This window comes from Harmonia axyridis, chromosome 3 (assembly GCF_914767665.1).
Source record: "Harmonia axyridis chromosome 3, icHarAxyr1.1, whole genome shotgun sequence".
Taxonomy (NCBI): Eukaryota; Metazoa; Arthropoda; class Insecta; order Coleoptera; family Coccinellidae; genus Harmonia; species Harmonia axyridis.
The window spans coordinates 40,092,241-40,112,994 of NC_059503.1; the positions used below are offsets into that span (position 1 = coordinate 40,092,241).

General features: G+C 34.8%; 3 protein-coding genes and 1 long non-coding RNA gene across 8 annotated transcripts in view; 1 reads left to right on the forward strand and 3 right to left on the reverse strand.

The window, feature by feature from the left end:
• Positions 1 to 1,096: 1,096 nt before the first annotated feature.
• On the reverse strand, positions 1,097 to 6,333 carry LOC123675038 (apolipoprotein D-like). Its single transcript, XM_045610272.1, has 4 exons — positions 6,134 to 6,333; positions 3,501 to 3,723; positions 3,018 to 3,169; positions 1,097 to 1,408 (listed from the first exon to the last, which is right to left on the reverse strand). The coding sequence occupies exons 1-4, from the start codon at positions 6,254 to 6,256 to the stop codon at positions 1,160 to 1,162; spliced, it is 747 nt and encodes a 248-aa protein (XP_045466228.1). The 5' UTR covers positions 6,257 to 6,333; the 3' UTR covers positions 1,097 to 1,159.
• Positions 6,334 to 8,711: 2,378 nt separating this feature from the next.
• LOC123675042 lies at positions 8,712 to 11,311 on the forward strand. The gene is made up of 2 exons (XR_006746746.1): positions 8,712 to 10,818; positions 10,919 to 11,311. It is a non-coding gene; the product is annotated as an uncharacterized LOC123675042 (long non-coding RNA).
• Positions 11,312 to 14,150: 2,839 nt separating this feature from the next.
• LOC123675036 (acidic mammalian chitinase-like) overlaps positions 14,151 to 20,754 on the reverse strand; it is a 32,956-nt gene continuing 26,352 nt past the window's right edge. For all 5 annotated transcript variants that reach the window (XM_045610268.1, XM_045610269.1, XM_045610271.1 and 2 more), the window contains one exon: positions 14,151 to 14,381. In XM_045610268.1, the coding sequence (XP_045466224.1) occupies positions 14,247 to 14,381 (135 nt within the window). In that variant the 3' untranslated portion in view covers positions 14,151 to 14,246. The remainder of the gene's footprint in view (positions 14,382 to 20,754) is intronic.
• LOC123675034 lies at positions 17,168 to 19,770 on the reverse strand. Its single transcript, XM_045610264.1, has 2 exons — positions 19,579 to 19,770; positions 17,168 to 19,236 (listed from the first exon to the last, which is right to left on the reverse strand). The coding sequence occupies exons 1-2, from the start codon at positions 19,668 to 19,670 to the stop codon at positions 17,283 to 17,285; spliced, it is 2,046 nt and encodes a 681-aa protein (XP_045466220.1). The 5' UTR covers positions 19,671 to 19,770; the 3' UTR covers positions 17,168 to 17,282.

Consider the following 20,754-nt stretch of genomic DNA (forward strand, 5'->3'; position numbering starts at 1 on the left):
CTAGCAAATTAAGTTTATTGCTATGTCGTCGTTGCAATAAACACCTTAGTAGCAAAAAAACTGCATGACGACCCAAAGCTCACTGCAACAGTTCAGATCCTGGTGAAATTCCTGATGTGATAAAGAAATTGGCAGAAACTGAACAACTTTTGATATTAAGAATTATACCATTCGAAGAGATTTGGATTCATAGCGCAAGCTGTGCTTTTTGTATTCTTGAATTTAGTGAACATTGCTACTACGATTCCTCGTATATTTGAAACCCTTGGGTGGCTTATAAATACCAATCCTCTTTATCAAGAAGAAATTTAGATAATGATACACAAAATATTTCAACAGTCCTCGTCACAGATGAAATTCTAATAATAATAGAGTAATAAGTATTCTAAAACTTTTATAATAATTGATTATTCGATACGTATTTTATCCTACGAGTTCCTTGAAATCAAGCCAAGACTCAGATTTTTAATGCGAACTATATAAATATATATATATATATATATATATATATATATATATATATATATATATATATATATATATATATATATATTTATATATACATGTATGTATTAATATCATATAATTGGAAAAACTTTTCTGGAGTTTGTTTGAAACCAAAGAACTTATCTCACGAGCTGCTCTCTATGCCGCTGGTGCAGGAGCACTGATGAAACGGTCGAACACATATTATTCAACTGTGGTGACTTGACTTGGTTAAGGTAAACACACCTAGGAAATCCAACACCTACTATTTCTATAGTGAGACCCCTCCTGCCAGCCTCGCTATATTTTTGTCTGAGGATCTGAGTCTCTCCAGAACGATGCGGATGAACAATGGGCCACTGGGCCTCATTTCGGCTGGATAAGCGTTGCACTAAGAAGAAGAAGAACTTATCTTCGATTTGACGTAGAGACAATTGAAATCGATTGAAAAATTACTAAAGTTCTTGGACAACTAACTTCAGATTTTTAGCCGGTAGGTGTATATCAGTGGTAAAAATTCCTAAGTACATATATAAGAAAATTTCAAGGGAAAGATGAAAAATGTTTTCACAAATCATCATTCTTGCGGTGAAATGAATTAGTTCATCAATAAAATTAAACCTTATTTATTTCTTAATACATATCACAATTCGACATTTATTTTTTTTTTATCTCATTTTTCTGGTTTTTTGTCAGATCTCACTTTATTAATGATAGTTCCAACACCCTCGACAGCAAATTCGGCACCACTAGCAATTGCGTTTCCAGTTCCTCTTATAACGTTTCCTGCTGTCTTGGCAGAAAGAGTTTCATCATCAATGTCAATGACATGTGACTCATTGTTGAGTTTGGGGCAATTTGCTTGGCTTATGATTGAAAGGTCATGAGGGTCAATTTCATTCTCTGATAGTATATCTCGGAGCTGAAAAAAAAATGATACGAAATGATTGATGGATTTTTGTTTTGAACACAAATAACTCCTCAAGAAGGACGCTTTATTTTTATGTTTGAAAAGACATTATTTCTCTTGGGACTACATTTGATCTAATTACTTTGGATCATCGTGATGTAGATTGTTGCTTCAGAAAGGCAGTAAATTTATTTGTTTTATCAGTGTGTTCATGTTTAATTTCTGTACCCTGCTTGAAGAATTTGATATTTTTCACAAGCTCTATAATAAATCCAAATATTCATAATGAACCTGCCCTCGATGTATTTCTATTGTGAATATTTACTAACATATTAACTGAGGTCGATTGGCTTGGAATGTAGCCTTTAAAAACCAGGGTCGATTTGGCAAACAGGGTATTTCAAAATTGTAGCTTCAAACAAAAGCGAGAGATTCCTCCAATAATTTTAAGAAAAATATCCTATATATATGGGCAAACGCAAACAACAAAATGCTTTATTCTCGAAATACAGGGTGTTAAAGTTCTTTTTTATAGCACTCACCCTTCAAAAGAAATCGTATATTGTGCAACAAGTGGGGAAAGACCAACTTTTCTCGCGAGTGTGGAAGTTTGTGGCACGAGCCTGAAAGGCGAGTGCCGCAAACACACGACCGAGAAAAAAGCTTTCTCCACATGTTGCACACTATACTTTGCCTACAACTGCACAAATTTCAATAATTCAAGTAATGAACTTGATTCAAATCAAAATGGCCTTCGTTGACAGTATGTACTAATTTATTGCGTTTCCATAGAAACGACTCAAAAGCGCAATTTCATTGGTCTACCAAGCGAGGTGTTGGCAAAGTGCCGTGGGGAATGATATTTCCAACAGTATGAGCAATACATAGTTTTGAAATTGAGTAAGCTGTGAAGAATACACTACTTGTCATAGCAGTTGTAGGAAAATTATTTTGAATATGACATAGATATTTTAATTTGAAGTTTTCATCATCGATATGCTTTTTTTGAATGCAAATCTACAGTGATATTTTTTCTGGAACAGTGCCCGCTTCTTTCCTCCAGAACTGTTTCTTGGTGAACCACTGGTAGTTTAGAAAAATATAAAAAACTTTGGTCCAGTACTACATTGTTTGGTTTCTTGTAGTCGTATTTGATACGAATTTCGAGAAATAATTTCAAACAATTCTCTGGTGATCCTCAGGAAAATCCAAATTATTTGAAAGATCTAGTTAGTAAGCTAAGATGACTCATTCAATTTTGGTACTCGAGAAAAAACCTTATTCACCCAATCTGTAGCAAAAACTCGTTAAACTAGTTATCGAAGAAATCTCCCATTTTCTTCGTCTGTACCACCAATTTAGAAACATTCTATATTAGTCTCACCTTATTCCTAAGGAGATTATCGATCCTGCTCATATATGTAACAATCTCTTTAGTGGTCACATCAGGAGCTGGCCTACAGAAGTGTGCCTTCCTGAAGTACACAAACTCTGAGCATTGTCATGTCATACCCATTGATAGAGTTTTTTGCTTTCATTTCGAAAACGGTTTTTTTCATACTTACACCGTTCTTGATATTGAGTATTCTTTTATAATACTATAATTCAACTATACATTTACCTTTATAAGAAGGTCCTTGTCCAAAACCTTATCCCTTGACAAAATGGTGGCAGACTGTCTGTTAGCAAAGGCCAATTTCTGACAGGTAAATATGAGGGCATACGAATCGTAATCGGTGGAGATTATTGTGAAATTTGATGATCCAGCCACATCTGAAAATATTGAAAATCAAAAATTACTTGGAACTCAAATAAATAGTTGTTTTTGTTCAAATTGTCTGCCATTCATTAATTTTCAATTGATCTATCTAGACAGAACAGAGAGAGATGGACAGTGCGGACGCTACAGTGGAGACCACGCGAAACAAAGAGAAGTCGAGGCAGACCACAATGCAGATGGGTAGATGATATAAGGAAAATAGCGGGTAGAAACTGGGAACAACAAGCCAGGGACAGATATGAATGGAAAACTATGGAAGAGGCTTACATACAGGAGTGGATGATAGAGGGCTGAAAAAAAAAAGGAGATTGTCGATATACTCACTCAATGGAAACTTGACAGACATCTTTGCTGGAGTAACAGGATCTGGAACGGTGAGACGTCCAGTGTATTTGTAGACATGTTCTATAGGAGTATATTTCAATATGAAATGTTGACTTGTTTGGACCAAATCATACTCATAAGGTTCATCTGTCTTGGAAAAGTTATATACCACGCAGGAGCTAGCGGTACCTGTTTTCTCAATTGCATACCAAATCCCCATCATCTGGAATGAGAGGAACGTAGGAAATGTTTAATTTTATCTTTATTTTATTTTTTTTTTAGAGTGAAATACTCATACCTCCAACCCATTTCGAGTAAGTTATAAAATTAATTCGATCTTTTATACCTAATGACAATCTGAGCGCTCAGAATTTGGCTATGAATCCATTACATCACAAAAGATCTAAAAATATTGATGTTAGACATCATTTCATCAGATATACTTTATTGGATAGATTAATTGATCAGTATACAAGCATAAAAATATTTGTAGATAGCTGATATACCTAATGACCTACTAACAAAAGGTGTTAGTTGTGGAAAGCATTATGTGTTTCAGGAACATTTGGAATTGTAAAACAAAGTTATTGTAACAATTCAATTGAAATTTTGTGAAAGTGGGAGTGTTAATTTGTGCCCAAAAGCTCCATCTCACTCTAACTTTCTACAATAAAATTTAGTCGAGCCATAGCACTCAAGAACGAAGGTGCTTAATTTTTCCCTCTGGTCTTGACCATAATTACCAAATATGAAATATTCAATAATAAAAATGAATATATACGATGGGGGGAAAATCCAAAATCTTTTAAAAGGCTCAAATCTCATAGAAGATCTTCTGTGGACGTTTGAACAACTATAAATTGTTAGGTTTCATTTTTCTGTCGCCACGTTTGAACAGGCATAGTTCCTTGGGTTTTTTGATAAATAGACTCCATTGCTAATAAACGCTTCAAACAGAAACAAAAGAGGAATGTTTTTTAATATTCCCACTGAAAAACATTATTCAGTATTTGAATAATGTGTACCCCTGGTTCGGCAGGGGAGGATCTCATAATTGGCCATCTCGCTCGCCTGACTTAGGTATCTACCAATCTAATACGTTTTGTTTGAAGATCCTTGAAGCAGGATATCTACGCAGAGGAAATACGTAAAGAATATCTAATTAGAAGAAAAATAAAATGTTGTAATTAGTTAATAAATATATAAAGGAATAGTTGATTACCAAACCTAAACCATGTTTCTTTTATTATTTAGGAAAAAAGTGGGAAAAAACCGTTGGAAGTGATTGATTGATCATTGAGAGTTGTAGTTCCTCAACTACCATCTGGTATAGATCCACAAACAAATCGGTTAAGATACCGCACTGATCTTCCTACTAAGTTCAAGAGCATGATCCATGATTTTTGAGAATAAAAATTAAGAAAACAGATATGAAAACAATAATTTCTAAGAAAGGCGTTATCATAGCCATAAAGTATTATAGCTCCTCCGGGAGCTCACCTTCGAGAAAATTTGATTTCTGTTTGTTTCATGTCACGATTTTCTTTTTTTTCTTTCAATATTTTCTTACATTGTAAAATGACTGTATTTTGTTTTGAATGTAGACTAATCATGAAATAAACATTATTACTATTACTATTACTATTACTTAAAATTCCGTAAATATGAATTTGAAACGAACGATCCTGGGTTCGTATTATGGTGCTGAATATTAATTCTTCTTCTGCAGATGTTATCCTCTATGGAAGTTGGTAACAGGGCTGCCACCAGGTCGGGCAAAACAGACATTTTGCCTGGGCGCCAAATAGACAGAGCGCAAAGTTAGTATGAAACAAGAAATACTTTTTAAAAATAGAATGTTTTCTCAGTGAAAATGCCACTTTTAAGTTGAATAATAAAATATGTAGAGCCAATTTTATTGAAATCGAATAGACGCCCATAACTAGTTAAGGAAAAACAAATAGGTACTGAAATGAACCTTGAAGCACTGAGTCATCTTTTTACTAGACTTATGGACCGTCATACTTTTAAGGAATGTAGGACGTTTTTTGAGGAAATCGAAAAAATGTCCTTCGATAAACAGGACATAGTGATTTTAAGTTGAAAAATATGATCTCATATGAAATTGAAAAGATGCTCTAGAGAAATAACAGAGGCTTTTCCAAAGAAAATTCAGATAAATTAGGTAAAGCATGGTGTCCAAATGTCTGGCGGCAGCCTTAGTTGGTAATCACGTTGGTTCAATCACTTTATTATTTGAATTCATTAAATCTTTACCCATTGATATTTTTATATATTTTTTTCGAGTGTTGGATTATTTTGAGATAAGAGAGATAAAAAACCATACTCTAAAAACTGCAGTATGTTTCGTTCAAATATAAATTCACAATTCATCACTTTATCGATTGACACACCAATTAACACTTCCAGCATTCCGAATTAAAAACAAACAATAGATTGAAAAGTTAGAAACATTGAACTTCTATGATTTACATCTTCATATTCAATGTTTTTTAATTATCTATATTCTACTGTCTACCTACATACAATCAGAAACATTGGATAATGATATTATGACTATCTAGGTACATATTTTTTTAGGCTGAAAATGTAAATCTAGTGAAATTTCTCACCTTTTGCATATTAAAACTTCTTTGAGGTTCCACATATGGACATGATCCTAAATGATAACTATGACCGTTTGTTGTGGCAAGAAAAGCCAGGCAAGCAATTGAAAACAACAACGCTTTGAACATTTTTAATACGGAAATACTTAATAGTCAACTAAACACTAAACTGAAGAATTGGAAGAGATATTTAATATATCCACTTAGAAGTTATAACGCGTACTGTAATTTTAGTCTTTCGAGGTTGAAGTTCTTAGGGCTTCTGGATGACGAATCCTTGACGATAAGCTCAAGTGCAGAGGCCCTTAAAGAATTCAAAATATTTTGAACGAATATAGATTTTGTTATCAACTAGATAATAATTATTCTATTGACTATTTCCCTCGTCTTGATTTCCACCGATAACAAACACTCAATTTTGAATTTCAAATGATTTCTAGATGAAAAAACTGTTTGACAGCACCTGTCTGCAGTTCATCAGCGGAAAAACTTCATAGCTGTTGTCACCAAAAATTGAAATAATCTTGTCAAATAGTATTTTTCCTGTGAAAAAAATTGAAAAAACACAAAACAAAGTAATATTTTTTTAACCAAAAGCATTCATGCAGGTGCAAAAATCCTCGTGTTCGACTCGAATTTTTGTTGCCACCATCACTCATGCTTCTTATTGAAGTATTATTCAGCAACATGTTTTTTTCAATTTTTCTTTGAAAAAATTCGATGCCCTTATGATATTGCTTCTGAATATATTGCCTCCGGTTTCACAGAAGGTGGAAGCTCACTCACAAAATGAATTTTAGACCATTTAGAACAACCTTGACACTTGATTTCTGTCAGACTGATCAACAGTAAATCATTGACAGAGCTATGACTTTTCCAATTTTCACCGGACTTCGATGAAATTCTTTTAGATATTCGGATGAGTCATTTCGTATGCTCACGGGCAAAGGTGAGATTCCCGGAACTTCAAGATAATACGGGGTTCCAAAAGAATGTCAGCACTCTTGACTCTGGCTTGCAAGATCTCCTGATCTTACATGCTTGAATTATTTTTTGAAGGGTCTCTTGAAATTAAGTCTACTCTGAAGAAAACACTGAAACGTCTGAAACTAATTAAGCGCATTCAGGCAGCTTGTGATGAGGAACAAAATTGCCAAAAAGTGAGGAAATTTGTAGTGCATTGAATACCAATATCTAAAAAGCTTACAGAAGAAATGTAGAAATTTTAGAAAATAAGTTTGAACCTCGTTACTAATCTTCTTGATTTTTTTATCAGTACATTTTAACTTTTTCAGATATCTTTCCATTGTTTAATTTTTCATCAAATGAGCTAACTTCTATCTTTTTTTGAGCTTTTTTGCACCTAGGAAATGAAATTTTCCAAAACCTTATTTTCTTAGAATTAAATAAACCTATTTCTATCGTCAAATATATCTACTCAGACATTGCTTTTGAGTCTCTCTTTCGAAAAAACTTTTAGCTACTGTTATTAAATGCTATCTCGATTTTCAATTCACATTCAACACGATAATTATATTTCAATAAAGTTTATGCGTCACAATGTGCTCAAAAATCATCTTCAAGAAACGAAGAAACAACACATATCGAAAATTTGTGTATTTATGTATTGTACTTGTTTCTAAGATATTTGGACATTTGATTGTTGTTCGAAATGGATCAATCCATTTACAGATTAACAGATTACAGATTATTGATTTTGATGAAATCAATAATCATTAACAACAAACGAATACTCTAAGGACCATTTTCAGCACTGATTCAGACTATACAGCATTGCTCAGCATTGCACTGAAAGCATGTACAGCTATTCAGAAAACACACCGATTTAACATAATTAAATTAATTGTTTTTCATTGAAATTGAAAGGCTCCTATTCTATTTACACTTTTTCATTGTTAGAGAATTTCGTACATTTTCTGCTTGAAATGCATATTAAGTGTTGGGTGATTCCCTAGTGGTTCCTATCTATGAAGGAGGAAATATAAACCTACCTCAAAATTATAGACCCATATCAATATTGCCATCTCTATCTAAAGTATTTGAGATCATAATAAAGAAAAGATTGGTTGGGTTCTTTGATAAAAATAACATTTTCTCGAATCATCAACATGGTTTCAGGAAGGGAAAATCATTCATATCGGCAATATGGGAAGTTATTAAGAAGACTACTACTGCTTGGGATAATCATGAAATAGTTGAATTGATCTGCCTCGACTTGACAAAGGCTTTTGACACCGTCGATCATGACATTTTACTCGAGAAGCTGGAATATTATGGTGTTAGAGGGATATCACTCGATCTGATATCTTCGTATTTGGCTAACAGAAGGCAACAGGTTGCGTGGATGGATCGAAGGTCGGCTGTAGGAGTCATTGGTAAGGGAGTGCCGCAGGGTTCTGTCCTGGGACCGATGTTATTCCTCATTTTCATCAATGATATCATAGATAGTATGGAATGTTATGGGATCACCTTGTATGCTGATGATACCTCTGTGTTGGTTAAGGGTTCAAACCCGAAAGAGATTCGTGAGAGGGTGAATTTTGTGTTTGGGTAAAAGAATGGTTTCAGGCAAATAGGTTAAAATTAAACGATTCAAAAACTCAACAAGTTTCGCTTTCACATGCAACTCAACAAGTATCCTCTATCAAGTTACTCGGACTACATCTGGAGAGTAGGTTGGGTTGGAAAACCCATATAGATGTCTTAACCCGAAAGTTGTCAGCGGCACTTTTTTCGATTCGTAGGATAAAAATGTGCTCTTCAGACGAAATAGCTAGGTTAGCGTATTTCGCTAATTTCCATTCTTTGGCCTCATATGGAATAGTTTTTTGGGGGGAACATCGGAAGCATCTAGAGTTTTTAGACTGCAAAAGAGGGCAATTAGAACACTTTGCGGCCTTCAAGCCAGAGACAGCTGTAGGAGTTCGTTTGTATCAGGGAGGATACTTACAATATCAAGCATGTATATCCTAGCCTGTTTAAAATATGTTCACCAAAATATTGAACAGTTTCCAAGAAATATGAACAAACATGCTTTCAACACAAGAAATAAATCTGCTCTAGAAATACCTTACCATCGACTTACCTCATCCCAAAAGTTCATTGACCATTGGGGTCCTGTTTTTTATAATAAAGTTCCAAATGCTTTCAAGAGGTTGGATGAAAAGCGATTCAGTCTGGAGATGAAAAAGATGCTGTTGAAGACTGCTTTCTATAGTGTGCAGGAATTTTTAGACAGTGATATTTTTACATGATTTCTATTTAATTAAGACTATAATGTAATTATTGTATTTGTAATGTGTACTTGTTATATACCTTATATGTTGTTATATTCATATGACGTCTTTCTATATCTTTATAAAGAGAATAATAAATTATGAATTAAAAAAAAATATATTATGAATTTTGGAGGGGTCATGACCCCCTTGATCCCCCTCTGGTACCGCGCTTGCTCACTAGTTTTATCATATTAAGAGTAATGGTACAGGATCAAATGATCCTACAAGAAATGATAATATAATTAAGTACTGTTTTTATTTCCAACTTTTATTAAATCAAAAGTATATTGCTTCTTCAGAATTTTGTCCAACTCGGATATTCCTGAAATTCCAAAAGAAATGGTACAATTAATTTTTAATCATGAAGTTTCTTCACAAGTTTCTCATTGATCCTTCATTCTATTGAATTAATATTTGATATGATGAATATTTATTCATTAATTTCCTTCTGGAAGACATTAGTAATTAGTAGAGGACGTAGTTCTTATACCTACTACATTGGAAAAAAAATCAGAATTAGGTGAAACTTTCGATATTTTATATTAATTTTTATAGAGATTTGAATATTACGAAATTTGAAATAAAATAACTGTTATTTAATTTCGATTTGATGGAATTCTCATCGAGTTAAGACCCAGTCAATCCAATACTTGCTCTCCAGACATTTTAGCGCAAATAATACTTCCAAGTAAAGAAATTAGGGAATCACTGAATCATATCCTAGAACTCACTCTCAAGTCACTTATCGTCTTTCTCTGAGAAGATTAGATGTTTCCGTCCACGTTATCATTTCATTGGAATACATCAAGAATTGATCTAGAATATTTCATGATAACTAGTTCCAAGAATCATTCACTATCAAGTTCAGGGAAATCTTGGAATCAATTAAGTGATATTGATTCCTACATTAATATCATAATAGCGTTTCGAATATCGAAAGACATTTGATTAAGTTGAAAATGGAATTTTTGAGTATGAATCATTTGACAAAATTAAAAATATGAGAATCTAGTATGGGATAAACATTGCAATCTGTATTTTACTCATTCCCTTGTAATGTAGGTCAAATTCCAATATCAATTTCAGTAGCGATATTTCCGCAAGGTAGCTACTATTGGAATTCATTGTTGAATTACCAATGATTTGTTACTATGTCGTCAATGATAATTTGTAAACTATATTCTGATATATAACTATGCATATAAGCCGATATAGGCAGTTCCATAAGAGATATACTAGAGAGTTCTAGATTCGGCATCATTGTTTCTTCACACGATAACTTGTGTATCTCGTGTAATGTAAAAGTTGGTGATACTATGAATAAACCTCATCTGTTACTCCCTTGAGTGTGTGTCTTATTTCACCCTGCATGTACGATAAGACTGGTACCTGGTAAGAACATCACACACTGTTGAAATGATAAATAAAATTCTGTTAATTAGAAATGAAAAACTATTGATCACTAGAATTGATCGAGAACAACTGATTTCAGAATGGAGCCAATACATTCAAAATCCTCGACACTATTATAGGGACTGTATTGTCTGCCGGAAAAATGGCATTATGGGAGTCGCGCCACACTCTACTACGGCCTGGCTGGTTATGAGGATCGCCACGTTGCAGCAGAGTCACCTCTCCACGATGGTATGGGAGGGTGTCTTAGGCAGAGATCGCTGAATTGCCCTACTGAAGAGTCCACCAGCGATCTAGGGACGAAACACGCCTTATCCTTAGGGAAGGGCACACCTACGTAAATTTGGCTCGAGAACGTCCCGCCAAACTACAGAATGCATTCTCCGCTAAAACTTTTTCATTCTTTTCTTGAAACTATTTAAAGGCAAATTGTTTGTTAGAGAAAGAATTTTAATATATAGTTTAACCGACATATGGAATGATCTTTTTGAAATTAATCTACAGAAATTTGCCCTGATGGGGTCCCTTCCCTTAATAGGATACTCATGGTGATTTCCATTTTGGATATATTCATTTTCATGAACATGAGTATAAATCAATGCATCAAAAATATAGAGAGAAAGAAACGTTAATATTTTATAATTAATGAATGCAGTTCTATAATTTTCCGATATGACAATCATGCAAAAATTTTAATAGCTCTTCTTTGCAGAGCAAAAATTCTACCACTTGAAGAGCAGTTTCCCCAAGTCAAGGGTCCGTAACGCAATTCAGCCTCAACCAACGATAAATAAGCTACTTTTAAATCCTCATTAGATGATCTTAGAGACATTGGTCTTAATAGGAAAATATTTTTCGAAACTTTATCAGTCAACAGGCCAACGTGGAAATCCCAGCGGATGACAGTTAGTCCAAAAACTTTGTACTAGCCATATAGACTAGATCCATATTCTTGAGTGAGAAATACAACTGAACTGTCTTCTGGTCATTTGCAACTAGCCCATTTAACGTAAACCAGTCAAAAACGTTGTCCAGCGCAGCAGCTTCTCCCCCCAGCACGGTAGCTAAGTTATCGTCGCTACAGGGATAGAGCTATATTTCCTGAGAAAAAAGGAAGGTAAATAATACAGAACCCAAAACGAAGCCCTGTGGTACACCCAATGAAATTGTTTTCTTATCAGACCAATTATTGTTATAATACACACTTTGAAATCTGTTAGTTAGGTAGGATGAAATGAGAGCACAACTAACCCTGGAACACACATATGCCTCAAGTTTTCCCAGCAACAAACGACTCGCCACGCAATCTAAGGCCTTCGCCAAATCAATAAAAAGCGAATTTACCAATGGTCCTCAACTGATCCATATTGAATAGATTATACGAACCTCTTCACTAGACGTATTTCGCGAAAAACTACTCTAGCTGCACTCTCGTGGTGTTTCTCGAACCATGTCTCGTGATTCGGTGTATAATCGAATATTTTACATGCTCTTGTGATATTATAACTGATCATTCACCTCGAAATATTGTACTTATTGATGACAAATTATCTTCTAGAACACCTTCGATAAGACAGGCACTAAAGGAATTGGTCTATATGTAATTTTCCAACTTCCCCATGTCTCCTTTTTTAAATAAAGGAATAACCTAAGACACCAGGCAATCCGGATAAGTATTACAAGCAATACACAAATTGAGAGTTCAGTTAAAGGAGCTACTTGGTTATTTATGTATTTTTTATTGGCACAGAAAATACATTTTTACGTTTCCCTTCGTTTAGTTCTTGTTGTGCCCTTCTTCTATGTCATCTCAATTTTTGTCTGTAGTCTTGTATTTCGTCTGTCCACCAGTCCGTTGTGTCGTCCTTTCTTTTTTTTGCAATGTATTCAATGCGTGTTTCTCTATATATTTCTTGCAGTCGGTTTGGATTAATCTCCAATTCTTCCTTGGTGTCAACCTTCCACTCCTCCATCTCCAATCTTTTCATCTGTGCCACTTTGAAGTTGTCCCAGTTTGTGTTGTTAAAGTCATAAGTCTTGTGTTTCTTTGTTGTCTTTTTTGAGTAAGTTTTTAATTCGTAAGTAATGTTCTTGTGTAAACTTAATATTGCTTCTTCCAGTATCGTCCATTCGTTGATTTCTACTCCTCTTGTGATTGTTAAGTCAATATAGCTAGATCCTCGTGGTCCGCTAAATGTTGGTCCTTGTTGTTCGTCATTCTCTATGTCGTATGCGTTGGCCATGATTTAGTAATTTATCTCCTCTTTTATCGTTCTTTGCTCTTCCCCATGCGTAAAAATTGATTTTGAAACTATTTTTATAAGGTTTTCCTGCACCTAAACCCCTTTCAGTAAGATTTTGGCCATTACTTGTAGTTGATTTTTGAAAATTAATTATGATTACTCTGTATTATCCAGAGTTGAAAATTTTTTTCTGCATAGAAATAGTCGATGTCTATCCGAAAAACCTTGTCTGTATCGGTGGCGTAACTGGTTTCTTCATTAATTACCAACTTCATATTTTCAATTTTTTGCTATTTTCTCTTGAGTGGCTGAAGTGACCTGAAGAAACTCATCATTATTTGACATTTTGATTTCATTTCGAAAATTCATATACAGGATGTTAATATGAAAAAAATAAATAACTTTGGTCTCTATTTTTGTTTTCGTATATATGAAAATAATTACAAATTGTGCTTCTAGTTATTCTATATACATCACAAAAAAATATTTTGAATACATCTTCATTAAGTCCCTCAAAATGAGATCCGCGTCTGGGGTGGGCCACCCGGTATAAACTAATAAAACAATTGTTCATCTGAGCAATTTCTGATGATACCTGCTGTACTGTACTTTCAGACGGGTTTTGCTGAATTCCCAGGCTGTGCTATCTTCTCTTTACTGTAACTAATACCTATACTTAGCATTTTCCGGTGGCTTTCAGTGAACCTTTTTGAAGCTAGAGTACAGCGACCTTACGGTGCCACTTTTTATTCAATGGTTCACTGGTTGTTCTGCTTCTCGGTAGACTTGTAGAGGTATTTTGCCACTATCTGGGTTCTTTTTAAGACGTCGATTTATCGGAATCTGCTAATGCCCCAGTCCGAATCATTTCACTCTTCCTCTGCATCAAATATATTGTAAATCTTATGTTGCAAAAAGAAAAATCCCTTCTCTAGAATATCTGGAGCATAACAGATGATGCGAAAAATATTCCAAATAATTCCAAGCTGAACGGAGCTTCGGTCTCAACTAATGAACAGGGATCAAGATCTACTCGGAGATAGCAACGACATAAAGATTGAAAAATAATTCAGGTATATGTATATTTATTCATAGTTAGATCACAATTATGAAGAGTCGAGTATTCTAATATAATAGATTTCAAACAATAAGAAACACAAAGTTTCATTCAAGAAAAATTTTATGTATCAATTTGGTATTAGGAAATTTGTCACCAGTTTTGCACTTTCCTTCAAAGTCATCGGAATTAAGAGAGAAGACCATAACGCCTCCAAAACCATTGTCTAGCACGAACTCAGTCTGTAAAGGAAATATACATGAAAATAAGAGTTAATTGCAATAAAACAATAATTTTTTTCTAATGAAATATTGTCACGATATTGACACAATTCGATTGCTACTTCAATACCAAGTCTGTTGGAATAATATATATTGTCATAAATGTGTCAAAGGTGCAGAACGTGGATCTGAACCCAACTGTGCTACGGCAGAAACTCCATGCTCCGCTGTGGAGATGGAAGGTGTATTTTGAAGAGATCACTGAGTGCAATACTGACAATTCTATCAGTGATCTTGGCATTAAACGCCCACCTTAGAAGTTGGCTTGTGAACGCCTCGCGAAACAAAGATAAATATAATTGTAGAAATATAGATGAAAGTATAAAATGTACAAATGAAAATTTAACAAATATTATGAAGATGAAACAATGTGAGCAAAATGTAGTTATATGAATCTCTGAGAGAATTAATTAAAAAATGTACATAAGAAATAAATCAACATAAAAATATATGACGAAACATATGCACATGATTGAATGGTTCAATATTCTCCTCTTTACTCTCTCTTTTTGGGGATAAATTATTTTTTTTCATAATTGTATTAGATTAGAAAAATTCCAGTGTTGTTCTAGATGGTTGTAACGTTTTTATCGTGTTACACCGAGTTAATTTGGTTTTGTCCAATTCCACCCTTTCTATGAAAAGAGCCTATAGACTCCTTCACTTGAAAAGGACTCAGGGGATTTTTATGGAAGCTTTCGACCAGAAAGATTTCTATTTTCATTGTTTCGATCAATCGTTTGGTGAGATAAATTAAAATGTGTACCTACTAGAAATATATCATGGAATTATTCTTTTGGGTTATCAATTTGAATCATAATTAGGACCATTATAATTTGTATAGAATAAAATTATCATGAAGTCTCCTATTTCATACTGTTACATATATATGCAGAATGCAAAAGTATCAAGGCGAAGTCCAGCTCTTGGAACTCGACTCAACCGCATACAGAAGATCAAAACAATCCTTCATAAAAACACTGAAGGTAAAACATTATCAAATGATTAACCCGCTAAAGTATCAAAAATATGTGAGCCAATCAATTTCACAACAAGCATCAACTAAAATTAAACTGAGTTGGGTCGCGAGCAGTTGCCCACAAAACTTTTTGTTTAATTCGTATATAGAGCTGGTATTTAAAAAAATAGGAATGCTATGAAAAATGGTGTAAATGTAAATGATCGGTAAAACATGGCTGATCCGAATCTAGACAACATGAGTCTACCTCTATGTCTAACAGGAACATCATGCACATCACCCGAAATACCTATTAATTTTTCTACAAAGTATGAGACTGTAAAAGAATACAGACAACACCAGGGTCTCGATTAGGTACTTGCGAGAATTAGTGTTAAAAGCATGTTGACATTAGTATAGATATCGAAGAGCAAGATACGACTTCTTCACAAGTCAAGCGTGATCGATAAACCTCAATCTGCAATAGAATATCATTCTGAAGTTTCTCCAGCATTCGGAAAAGGGAATGAGCACACCTTCAACTTCAAATATGATCTGATGATATATAGTCAATATAGTCAAACAAAACAATTAAAATTACTACACCTAATGAGGAAATTATAAATATGAAAGAGAACAAGTTCCAAGAAAATGCCCATGATGGATGTTTCACAGACAACCATAGAAGTGACTTATCTGAACTGACTGTCTCTGTGGGTTGGTGGTGATGGTTTAAAAACCACACAAACCCCCGGAAACTCAACAGTGTCATAAATGCCAAAGCTTCAACATTGCGCAGAGCAACTGTATCGGATGTCCCAAATTCGTTGTATAGTGTCTCAGATCCCCTTTGAGATAGAAAAAAAATTATGGCACATTTTCACGCTCGATTTTTGAGAGAATTAATTTGGTGTTTTCAATCAATAAGAGAAAATTGTAAAATGGCATGAAATGAAAAGTTCTCATAACTTCTTTATTATTAGTGCTATCAACATGAAACAAAAACATCCTACAGCCTTTTCTCTTATAGCTCGAATTTGCAGTTTTCACCAATTAATTCTCTCAAAAATCGAGCCTGAAAATGTGCCATAATTTTTTTTCTATCTCATACACTGGACGCAAAATGCGACACTAAACTAAGGCTGCCATACGTCCCGGTAGGTACGCCGGTTTGGACCATTGAGTCCCCGTGTCCCGGTTAGTTATTCAATTGTCCCGGTCAGTAATTTGACCGGTATGAGATTCATATTTCCTTATATAGAGTAGGTGAAACAAAATTTGTTTTCATGGAATCTCAACGGATTCCAGTAGGAGAGCGGGGCTGAACGTGCCGATTTTGACAAATTCTCATATGATTCGGATAAGAAAAGTACTATTTCTGAAAGAAGTAGTTCATCATAAGCCAAATTTAATCTACAATAAGAATTCACTCACAGATTTGACACAATTTCAATGGTTTTCAAGAAAAGGTCATTTTTTTAAGCAAAGTCGGGAAGGCACTACCAACCCCACTTTGGGGCGAGTTGTGCCGTAGCTGAGGTCGGTTGTGCCGTTGATAATTAAAGGTGTTTTACGTGAATGAAAATTAATTTAGGATTTAAAAACACAATTTTTTTCAACAATATATTTATTGCTTATACTTTTAACTAATCAACATAACTTAAAATTCAGTTATATATAACAATAAGCATAATAATAAAGAAAAACATAATATCTTTACTTATTTAGCTATTGCAAATATAAAAACACATTTCAGTCAACAATTTGAACTTATTTTTGAACAAATGAGATCAATTATTGAATATATCAGTCTCTCAGGACTACATTAAAAAAAATAAAGAAGATTTCTTCCGAATTGTAAATTAAAAAACTTATATTTGGTCTTTTAGAGAAAACAAAACCAGTTACTCTATAGATGACTGATCAGAATAGCAATTTGGACATACAAATGCTGGGCTTTCTTCATCGTCAATACATTGTGAATGGGCCCAATTCTTGCATTCTATGCATTGAATCCATTTTTCTCTAGGGGCAGAATTAGAATATGCGTCACAACATATGATGCAATACCAATCTTGTTCCTCATCAGAAGTGTCATCATCTTGCAAGACTCTTCTCTTAGCGGGGTTCTTAGTCGTTCTTTTTGCTTGTTTACCTTGTCCCGTGCATTTTCCTTTACCCTTCTTTGTAGTTTCAATCTCTTTTTTCTTCTTTTTATTAGCATGTTCTTCGGCCAAAGCATCCTTCTCTGGAGTGTCCGTAAGAACAGCTGTCTTTCTTTTACGTCCTTTATTGCGTCCAACTAATCGAGGAGGTGCTTTAGGCAGTGGTCTTATGAGGTCTGGTGAGAAAATTATTGTATTTTCATCTCCCGCGTTGTTATCAGCTGATGATTGAGGAAGTTGGAAGCTGCAACAAGGGGTAGTCTCCTGAGAGCATTGACGTCCCACATGTTCTGGATTACCTGATGGTTCAACGCTGCAGTCGCTTTGCTGTAGAATTGATGGAGTAGTCTCAATCTCTATATTGCAGCCGACATTATTTGAGTCATTAAGATATTCAGCAGTCCTTTCTTGATTGTTTAGAGGGACAGGAAAGTGGTCTGTATCTTGTGAGGGTCGATTTTCTGGCATCGGGCGGTCAGTGACAGAAGACGGCGCATAATCTTTGTCTGTGAAGATATTTGGGTCATAGGGCCAAATGCCAGCCTTTTTAAATGCGTTGCTTATATTGATAGGAGTTGCTGCAAGCGGCAAAGCGTATTTTACAATACCTGGTATTTCATAAATGCTCATAGTTTTCCCGGGATTAGTTCTCAGCCAGTTGTTTTGAGCTTTAGAACAGTATGCTTTGAATGGGCCGTTGACACCAACATCCAGGGGTTGCAGACGGTGGGTGCAGTGTGGTGGGAATGATAATAATATAACAGAGTTTTTCTTGGCCTTTTCGATCACATCAATATCAATATGAGATGAATGATTGTCTAGTAGTAATAACACTGGTTCATCAGGACTAGGCTTAGTATGCTTTATGAAATGATCCATAAACACTAAGAACTCTTTGTTTGTCATCCAACCGGATTGATTACCAGCCCCAATACACTCAGGAGGACCACCTCGGATAAACAGGTCCTTAAATTTCAAACGCGGGAAAACAAACATCGGCGGAATCGAGTTTCCCAGAGCACTCACCGCTAGCTCAACAGTGACTAAAGTTCCACGTTCAGATGAAACAATTGCTCCTACTTGCTTTGTTCCTTTTTCAGCCAAAATTTTTTTCGGTTTTAACACAGTTGTGACACCAGTCTCGTCCAAATTCCATATACGTGAAGGAGTAAGATTATATTTTGTAATCAAGTCGCCAAGTTTTTCGAAAAATTGATTTACATTATATCTGTTGAACGAGCTCGCGCGTCCGGCACTGGTAGCTTCTGGTGTTCTTATTGCAAGAGTAGAGTTCCTCTTCAGGAAGTTTGTAAACCAATCCTTGCCAGCCTTACCATTGGTATGCCAAGATGGTGGGATGTGTTGAACATTAAACTTCACGGCACACTGGTAAGCAAGTTGTCGTACTTCTTCTGGTAGAAGACCAAAATAAATAGAGGCACTTTTCAAAATGTACTCAGACAGTTGTGCCTCTTGATCTTCACTAAACACCATTCTAGATTTAAAACCAACCGAAGGAGTAAGTCCACTTTTAATTTTTTTGACATACCTTTGAAGAGTTGTATGGCAAATTTCCAATTCACGTGCAACTGTTTTTAATTTACGTCCATCCTTGATGACTGCATCAGCCGCTCTTTTTAGAAGATCTTGGGATGTAGTTCCCCTTTGAGTTTTCCGCTTGTAATTCCTCATTCTGTCAAAGACAATAAATACAGGATGAAGTATCATGGCAAAAAGTATTTTATATCTTCCACAAGTGCTCGCATAAACTTAAGTATTACAGAAACAATGAAGGTTGCCGTGGGGTTGGTTGTGCCGCGGCACAAGCAGCCCCCCATGAACGGCACATTTTACCCCGTTTATGCGAGTGTGATATTTTGCCCTACATATAAATATCAAAGCGCTCTAAGCATTATAATCATACTGCATAACAAACTAGGATAAACGACAAACATTTTACTAAAACTTTCATATTAAAAGGACGAAAAATGCCAGCTTGTGACCAAAAAGTATTGAGACGAAAATATTTACTTACGTAGAGCTCGAATACACACACATGCACTGACACCCTGTCCCTTCGGCGGACGGAATTAAACTGGCATGCGCATGTCCCGGACTGTTAGGCATTACGTGAATAACTGCTATCTTATATCTATCTCTTTCTGTTTACGAGATATTCGCGTCGGCACAATTTACCCGCGGCACTTTCAGCCCCGCTCTCCCCTAATCATAAATCTGAAATGATGTTTCCGTTGCTCAAACATTATTTTTCAGAAACCGAAGGATTGAAAATAAAATGATCAAAATTGGGCACATGTCCAAATAAATCGTCTTATACAATCACTTTATTTTGTATTGAGTCCTTAGAGGACCTTATTATTTCCATATAAAATATTTTCGCTGTCAGTGCGGATAACACAAATAGGTATTTACTTCGAAGTAAAAAAAAGTCGAGTTTTTTTTAATAAGAAGAGATTTTTTCAAACAAAACTATCGGTTGTCCAGCGCATAGACTTCACACAACAGCTTCCACTTCCGCCGATATGATGTCAATTTCTGTGCAGTCTATTGGTCTTAAAATTTTCAAATATTTTTAGATATTTTCTGTAAGGATCGAACGATGGAAGGTTTTCGTGAGTATGCAGAAACATCTTACAGCAATGTACTTTCTTATTCTAGAATTCGATGGATTTCACTACTTCTAGCTATTGAACGCTTGCTGAAGCTATGGGTGTCATTGAAAAAAAATTTCTTAGCTGAAAAAAGGGCCTTAAAAGCTGTAACCGATTTTTTTTTTCGACTCTTTTTTAGAACTTTATACTCTATTTCTACACAGTCAAGCATTTTTTATTGACAAACCGATTGAAAAATCATTAATTACTGTTATTAAAGTACAAATTAATTGAGTGGATAGGTACTGAGAAAGAGTTGAATGGACTCGGCCAATGGCCACTGACAAAATTCGATATATTTGTATGAATGTTTTTGAATGCTGTTCCTTAATGAAATCTAGTAGAAGAAACTGTAGTATATTGAATGGGAAAGGTTTCACGCTTGAAGATTCCGTTTATGAAAAATGTATGTTCCTATTTGAATTATTTCATTTTCGTAGAAATGTCAGGTGAGTGCAAAGCTAAAATCATACACGATAAATAGATATCATTTCTCAATAAAATAAAAGAACATGAAATAAAGACGAATCTGATCAAAA

Excerpts from the sequence above, each read along its gene's own strand:
- LOC123675038 (XM_045610272.1), bottom strand. The coding sequence starts at position 6,256 with ATGTTCAAAGCGTTGTTGTTTTCAATTGCTTGCCTGGCTTTTCTTGCC. Across the intron at positions 3,724-6,133 it reads GAAGTTTTAATATGCAAAAG|ATGATGGGGATTTGGTATGC; the intron begins GTGAGAAATTTC and ends CTCTCATTCCAG. Across the intron at positions 1,409-3,017 it reads ACAAGGACCTTCTTATAAAG|CTCCGAGATATACTATCAGA; the intron begins GTAAATGTATAG and ends TTTTTTTTTCAG.
- LOC123675034 (XM_045610264.1), bottom strand. The coding sequence starts at position 19,670 with ATGCCTAACAGTCCGGGACATGCGCATGCCAGTTTAATTCCGTCCGCC. Across the intron at positions 19,237-19,578 it reads TGTGTGTATTCGAGCTCTAC|AATGAGGAATTACAAGCGGA; the intron begins GTAAGTAAATAT and ends TGTCTTTGACAG.